This window comes from Thermobia domestica, chromosome 1 (assembly GCF_964235325.1).
Source record: "Thermobia domestica chromosome 1, izTheDome1.hap1.1, whole genome shotgun sequence".
Classification (NCBI taxonomy): Eukaryota; Metazoa; Arthropoda; class Insecta; order Zygentoma; family Lepismatidae; genus Thermobia; species Thermobia domestica.
The window spans coordinates 263,084,238-263,092,315 of record NC_137454.1 but is presented as its reverse complement, the minus strand read 5'-3'; the positions used below and the strand labels follow the sequence as shown (position 1 = coordinate 263,092,315).

The 8,078-nt window shown below is 36.2% G+C and overlaps 1 protein-coding gene across 1 annotated transcript in view; it reads left to right on the top strand.

The window, feature by feature from the left end:
• Window positions 1-1,149: 1,149 nt before the first annotated feature.
• Window positions 1,150-8,078, top strand: part of LOC145660787 (uncharacterized) — a 207,886-nt gene continuing 200,957 nt past the window's right edge. The window contains exon 1 of the mRNA XM_081726197.1: window positions 1,150-1,365. Coding sequence (XP_081582323.1) covers window positions 1,309-1,365 — 57 coding nt within the window. The 5' untranslated portion in view covers window positions 1,150-1,308. The remainder of the gene's footprint in view (window positions 1,366-8,078) is intronic.

Here is an 8,078-nt window from a genome sequence, read left to right as displayed (position 1 = left end):
CGTTAATTTTTCATAATTCAGAACGGTACAAACGAAACAAACTACGGTACAATCCGGTACAAACGAAAATCTTTCAAATGAGCCAATTAAATCGATCCTAGGACAATGTGGGGGAGCTGCGTGAAGTTGGCCCCCCTACTTTGTTTTCTTAATTTCTCATACTGCAGTACAGTACAAACAAAAATATTTGCGGTACAAACCGGTACAAACGAAGTACTTTTTATTGATATGCGGAAATCGTTTGTACCGAGAGGTGGGGGGGCCAGGTTCACAAGGGTCACCAGCACTCCTAGCGATTTTTGTCTATTTCTGACAGTAATTGACAATTTCTGTGGACACTCATTATCTAGTTTGCCCGCTCTGGCATCATGGATTTTTCTATTGTCCCTAAAGAAACTTTTATGCCTGTCTTGGAATCATGGCGTCAAACTTGAAAAGAACGTGTACGTCTAAAGGGAGACTATATTGAGAAGTGACATAAATTTCAACTTCTGAGGTAAGTAAAGTTTGTTAAATAAAAAGATAGTAGTCCTTAGAACTTGAACGATCCTCGTAATAGACACAGAAATGGCAAAAGAGCTTATTCGTATACAGTAACAAGTAAAAGTTATTTTTGCCTTGAAAAATCAAAATACATTTGCAAGATTTTCAAAGAAATGATTTTGTGCATTAAGCATAACAAGACGTCATGTTTATATCGTACGTGAAGAAGAAGTTTTAGAAATTTGCAACAGTGTATCGAACAAAGTTGTGTATTTGATCCAGTTCCGGTTCAAAGTTTTTTTTTTTTTTTTTTTTGTACTTTTATTATTTTTAAGTTAATATTGGAAACCGTATAAAACCATACAAAATGATCAGAATTGCATTTCAATTACTTTTTATTTCTTCTGTAAGGTTGATTTCTGTTTGTAACATTCTTCAGAACATTTATAGGAAAAAGATGGCTTTTATGTCCACGTTATACCAACTTGTTCCCAAGGTTTATGAGATTAATGAGATTGTAAGGATGTGGAAAGTTACGATGTAGTCTTTCTTCTGCCCGATTTTCTCACGTTCAAATACGTTCTTAAGGGTTACGTGAGCTGGGAAAATAATTCCACTATATTAAACAAACTTAATTGACGTTACAGTAGTAGTGTGTGGAAATGTGTAAAACAGGAAACACTTTCGAATGCTAGTACAAAGGAGAACTCATATATACACACGTGTGTATGTTAGGTAAAAAAAAAAAAGAAAAAAAAACTTTGATGAATCAAGAAAGAGATTCGTGCGATTGTTGTTTGACTTGTCATCTTTACTGTTTCAAATATGGATAATTTTTGTTTTGTGAGGATATCACGGAACGCTCTTAATGGACCAAAACTGGTAAGTTTCTATCAATATTAGTAAATTTTCTTTAAATTGGGTGCATGGTTATAGAGACACACAGAAACGTCTGGATTGAAACCGGGATCGTACCAACGGAAAAGTTATTTTTGAAGTTGCTGCACGTAGCTTTAGAGCTAAAGTACTTGTTGTTTCTTATTGTACTAATCTTATAATGGTGAATATGGCACCAAGGGCACATCCGCGATAAACAAATTTGGACCCCAATATTCCTATAGTCTACAACAAAAGTTACACAAAAATTGTTTCCTTAAGGCTTCTTACGGATGAACTCAACCTCAGAAATCAAATGGAGCGAAATGAGGTTTAAAAGGAATTAGCTTTATGATTATCTTTTCTGAAAGTACTACGTATTTCCTTAGAAATTAAATAAAATATGTAATTTATGTCACATGATGATCCTGTATGCTAAAGGAAGAATAATTAATATTAAATTGTTAAGCGAAATCATAGAACCCGTTAAAATCCAAGGACATGGTGTTATCTATCAAGTAATGTATCAGTTCAATCGTAAGCGATAATATTGAAGTCTTTAAAGTACATTTATAATTTTTCGTGAAAAGGGACAGTATGGATGATTCAATGTATTATTGAGCAAACAAAATAATAATAATCTAAATAAGAATATTCCATGCCGTACAACGAGTAGGATATAACTTTCTTATAACACAGTCGGGCAAGTCATGCATAAACCACTGAGATCACATCGGTGCTGGCCAAGTTCATCATCCAATATAATTTCAGCATACCATCGATCTGATGAAGAATGAGCAACAACATAACACTTTAACCGTGACAAAGTGAATCTGTGTTCATTTCCATTGTAACGAAAATGCACCTGTCTGAGAACACTCCCTCAAAATTAGAAATAAATAAAATAATATATACAAAAAAATAATATTGGACTAGAAGGACTGTTCTTACATTTGAACCTTGTAGTCAGATTAGATGTACAATTTACAACGAACGAAAATATCCTTCATTGTGATTTGGAAAAGACCATACTCTGTGCTTGTATAATACCTATCAGGAATATGAAACTAATGAACAGTGAACATCTCTACTTATCGCGGAACTACCTTGATTTGATATTTTATATATATATATATATATATATATATATATATATATATATATATATATATATATATATATATATATATATAGATAGATAGATAGATAGATAGATAGATAGATAGATAGATAGATATAGATATAGATATATGAAGCTCCAAACCGGGACATTGTTAATGCCAATATTTTTATTAAAAAATCTCGTGAGAAATTCTCAACTTAACAAGACACATGCACATTGTAAATTCATAGTGCACGCTTTTAAAAATTTTAATATAAGATTTGTTCTTACACACCACTCAGAATTTAAACAGATTTACACTGTATAAATATTAGTATGCGCAAAGACAGTATTTTGATTTGATTTATAGCACCAAACAATAATAATAATAATAGTAATAATAGTATTAATAATGCAGACATCAGTATGAGGTATTTTAGTCTCAAAATTTGTTGTCCAGTAGTCAAATTTTGTTCTAATTTCTCAAGTACTTCAATTTTCCTCAAGACTTATTTCTGATGAAATACATACATTTATAAAATAAATTTTAAAAAATTAGCACGACAAAATTTAATATTAACTAGTTTAGCATCCGCAAATCGAGGAGTGCACATTTTAAGCACTGTTGCCAACTTAAATAAATTGCTAAACTTTATTCTAAACATAGTGCAAATAACGTAGCTAAACTGCAAAATATTTTAAAATTACCCGTAATTTGTTTTATGGTCCAAGAATGTTTCAAAAGACTACGTTTTTCATAGTCTTTGGGCTACTTATGATGTTAATGTCCAAGTTTTCGTTCCAGCAATACATGTAAATGCAAATTGTAACTGAAATTAAATGAAACTGATAAATTTTCAGTAACGCTAGTTGTTCCCCCTAAGCCTTAGGCCTGGTGTACACTTTAAATTAAAACCGTGCTTGATTAAAAGTTCTAATTACACCCTAATTACATTTCACTTGTTTTAATTTGACCACCGACCATCTCAAACTTGATCCATACCATATAGCTATACGCATTTAATTAAGTTAGTAATATACATTGTGTTGATTTTTGGTTTAGTTTGTCCCACGCTTATGTTAGGGCGGCTAAAGGAGACGTAGAGCTACTGATTATAGTAGGATCCGAACGTCTTCGGTACCCCCACCGGGAATTGAACTCAGGACTACGCGAACCGAAGTCAGGCGTGCTAGCCGTTAGACCAAATGGGGGTCCTCACATTGTGTTGATTTAAATAATTGAGTCAGTGTTGCCAGATCCGAAGATCAAAAAGTAGCGTGTCTGTGCTCCAAAAGTAGCGGACTTGAACTATTTGTAGCCCAAATACATAGAAATTAATTATTTGGCAACTAATGATTGGTACTAATGAAATAATTTTTAACATGGGCTGGAAAATGTAAGAAGAAATTATGATCGATGGACGAAAACAATTCTAGACTGGATATCACGAGACAAAAACAGCCTAGGAAACGACCGTGTACAAGAATCACTTGTTTTGATGACAGAGCAAATAGACACAGATAGCTCGAATTACCTATATACTTATATAATATGTATGTCCATGTTTCGCAAGTAATTTTCAATCAATATAAAATTTCAATGCAATGAACACACGATTAGTTTTCTCGAATAATGATCACATGCACCGCTGAGAGCTCAGGAATAGGCTTAATCTAGGTTACGGCACTGGATATGTGCTTACATAATGCATTTCAACCTTATGAACTTGTATAAGAGATGCGGACTATGCGAAATATCGAACTTTGAATATAGCTTGTTTGGTGATTCAACCCGAGATCACATATAACAAAGATGAGTGCCGTAGCTCCCACCACAAGATTCAGAAGTTCGTGTTATAAAGTGTCAATTAAACACAGAAATGTGAAACGCTAATAAAGCATTTGATCAATTTGAAACAAAATATACTGTGGTAATAATTTACCCTATTTGTTAAGATAATGAACGTTAGGCCAGCTATACACTATAGGATAGATCATAAGAAATCTCTTACGATTTATCTGCGGAAAAATGTTACGACATATGTAGTAGAAAATCCTACCCTTTTGTGCCGTACACGTGAAGATTTTTCCTGTCTGACCTGATTGCATGCTTGAGAAGTTCAACATGCATTTCTCACCAAATATTGAACTCACGGGTGCAACACCCACATATTTGGATTTCTTGTGAAATGTTCTTTCAAAATCATATTACACTTCACAAATTTGCGAGATCTAAAATAGGATAACACCAGGATAACTATGCCAATGTTTGTCAATTATTAAATTGTACACCTCTTAAAAAAAAGCATACTTTCTCTCACCTGATGTCGCTTAAATCGAAATCTTACGAATTTTGTTTCTGAAATAGTGCGTGCTCTAAATAAGAGAAATCTCATAGGATCGTTCAGAACATAGGAAATGACATGCGATCTGATGCCATACACGTTGAGATTTTGACTCTAGGAAAAAGCATAAGAGATTTCCTAGGATCTACCCTATAATGTATAGTAGGCCTTATATTTTGTTTTTAAAATAACTGTCAAAGCAGAATGTGTTGCATAATAAATGAGAAATTGTAAAGTTTCAATTTCGGTACGATTAAATACATTCGTGCTGCTATGTGTTGCGTTATCCGTTAGGAGGTATTGAACGATTCTGATTTAAAGGGAGGAAATAAACTACAGTATAGTACTGGAGTTAATTAAGAGAGTTTAATTCTACAGGCAGTACTTAGGCTATATGAGAAAAAAGTATATTGCTGAAAGTGAAATATGGGTTACTATTAAGGTTATATCTCAGGTATGATATACCCACTGATGATTGAACCCGGAACACACGTATGGAAAGCATTAGTGCTAGCAAATTAGCTATGAAGAGGTACACTATATCATAATTCTGTCAAGAATGAAGGCAAAAAATAAGAAGCGGAAACGACAGACTATACAATAAAAACAATTTCACACTATTTATTTCGAGACTTTCGAGACGAGACTGGGACTCGGCCCTCGAGACAGAGAGCGAGACCGATACAAGCATCTGTTGACCGAGATGAGACGGAGACCGCTATTTATCAACCGAGAATGTACAAAGTCTCGTCTCGATATCATGCCTACGTCGTCTGTAACAATTCTGAGCAGGAAAGCGTCGTCCTCAGCCTCGTATAGTCGCAGTTTTCCCACGGACTTCCGTTTCCTGGTGGCCTTCAATTCATCTGTCAGCATCCTTGGAACCCATCTTGCGTACATTTTCGGTACCGGTACTTCAGCAGTTCCCTGATTATGGACTCGACTCGTTCTTTAGAGATGTCGAGCTACAGATCAACCTCCTTCTGCTTGATTCGTCGATTTTCGTGGATCAACTTTTCAACCGCCTCTTGATGAGTCACGTCGGTGTAGTTACTGGCCTTCCAGAACGAGGCTTGTCAGTAAGCTTGGAATGGTTTGGCTCGATTCCTCTAACTGCATTGGCCAAACTTCGAACGGTCCTCTCGTCAACGCAGGCCTCACCGTACACAACTTGCATTCAGCGAAAAAATTGGGCGCAGGAACGAAACTCCCTCCGACGTCAAGAATTCCACTACGGCTCCCTGCTTAGTGCATTGCATTCAGCATCTTCTGAACACTGATGAATTTGTCTACGTTTTACTTTCAATTTCTCCAGTTTTCTTTTTCTTTCATTTGTTTCTATTCATTTACCTCAGTTGAGTATATATAATAGTAAATGGAGAAAGAACTTCAGGCACTTTTGGATATATTGATATTTGTAATTGTATTGCAATAATAGCAATAGGACTTACTACTTAGCTTTCGAGACACCACCTCCTGTGCGTTTTTAGAGGAGCTGACTGCTGGAAAAGAATATTTTTGGATCACCTGAAACATATGAATTATGATATAAAAAATGAATGCAACTATGTGTGAGTGATCATCACATCCAAATAGCAAAGGCAAATGAAATGGCTTTTCGTATGTAGTTAGATCCCAATCCCAAATTGGGTGTTATCATATCACTTTCATTATAATACATATACAACAAAAAATGAGGTGTTGAAAGAACACAAAATGACTACCACTTTAGCGTGTTACTTGTGTGTTAATTCAACATCAAGCACATCGCCTTCCGAGCATATCAGAAATAACTGGTTACTACCTGAGAGAATTTGCATTGGTATTTATTGTTTGGTAGGAGCAAAGCTTTGCGAAATATATTTGGCATTTATGCCAAGTAACGAATAATGTTCTATGTTTTCTGTAATCGGTCACAATAATACTGTTGTAAACCTGTGAATCTCTGACAACAATTACATGGATAACAGTTCTGCCATCTTCTGTTCTTATGTGCTAAGACACAAGAACATATAAAGAAAGCAGATGGAAGCACTGCTATCCATGTAACTGTTGTTAGACGATTCACAAGTTTACAACAATATTATTGTGACCGATTACAGAAAACATAGAATGTTATTAGTTACTTGCCACAAATGCAAAATATAGTATATTGCGCAAAGCTTTGCTCATACCAAACAATAAAAACCAATGCAAATACTCACAGCCAGTAACGGGGTATTTCTGGTATTTTCGGAAGGTGATGTCCTTGGTGTTCATACCTTATAAAGAAACCTAACCTCTTTTGTATCAGTTACTGTGCCAGCGAGGACCAAGTATAGCACAATTAGAACACTTAGGGGTCTGACGAAAGTTTTCACTTTCGGAGGGTGTCTTGTACTTTGAACCTCTTCTACCATCTGTTTTATTTTCTTCATCTTCATTTGGGCTTCGGCCCTCGGCTACTCTATCACGATAACAGACATTGGCAAGGTTAACGGATCTACGAATCTCGGTCAGGATTTAGGGTTACAACCTCCACCACTCAACATCGAACCTAACGGTCGCCAGAAAACGCAGCCACGCATTGTTACGGGAACACCTCGTTCAGACCGTAACGCTATTCCTCCGTCTACCTACGCTGACTGAATCACTAAAGGACATCGGATTCGTTCTCGATCTTTTTCTGATGGCGAACAATCCTTGATCCAAAGAAGCAACGAATTACTCCCAATGTTAATCAGGCTACAGCTGCCAGCCATACTATGGATTAGGCATCCACTTCTGCCGATAATCAACAGTAGCAATACCAATCAGATCCCGTGTACAACTTCCTGCTAACCGACTATCATCAGAAGTATGACACTGTTCGTGCTGTTTTCCAGCAATTAGTCAAGTACGTCCCTCGTCCTGAGATCCGTGAAACTGTTAAGACACGCCGAGGGATCATTTTGAAAACCACTAACCCGAACTTCACCACCCATGTTTGCAGCAAGGCAACTTAAGAAATTTTTGGGACGAAAGCAAAGATTTCTACTTTCCAACCGAATACACGCAAAACGTGGGTTCCTGTCACCACGGCATGGCGCGTCCTCAGGTTGCGGATCGAGAAGAAGTCCTCTAGATATAGAGGTTAGCTGCGAATATACTGAATAAGCAGTCGCGGACAGCCGACCAGGAGTGGTCCTCCAGCTTGGGAGTTTGGGTAAGGCTAACAACCTCATCCTGTAAAAAAGCAGTTGTTCAGAAATATTCACAAAAGCCTCGGATAAGGACTCATAACTTTGCACCAC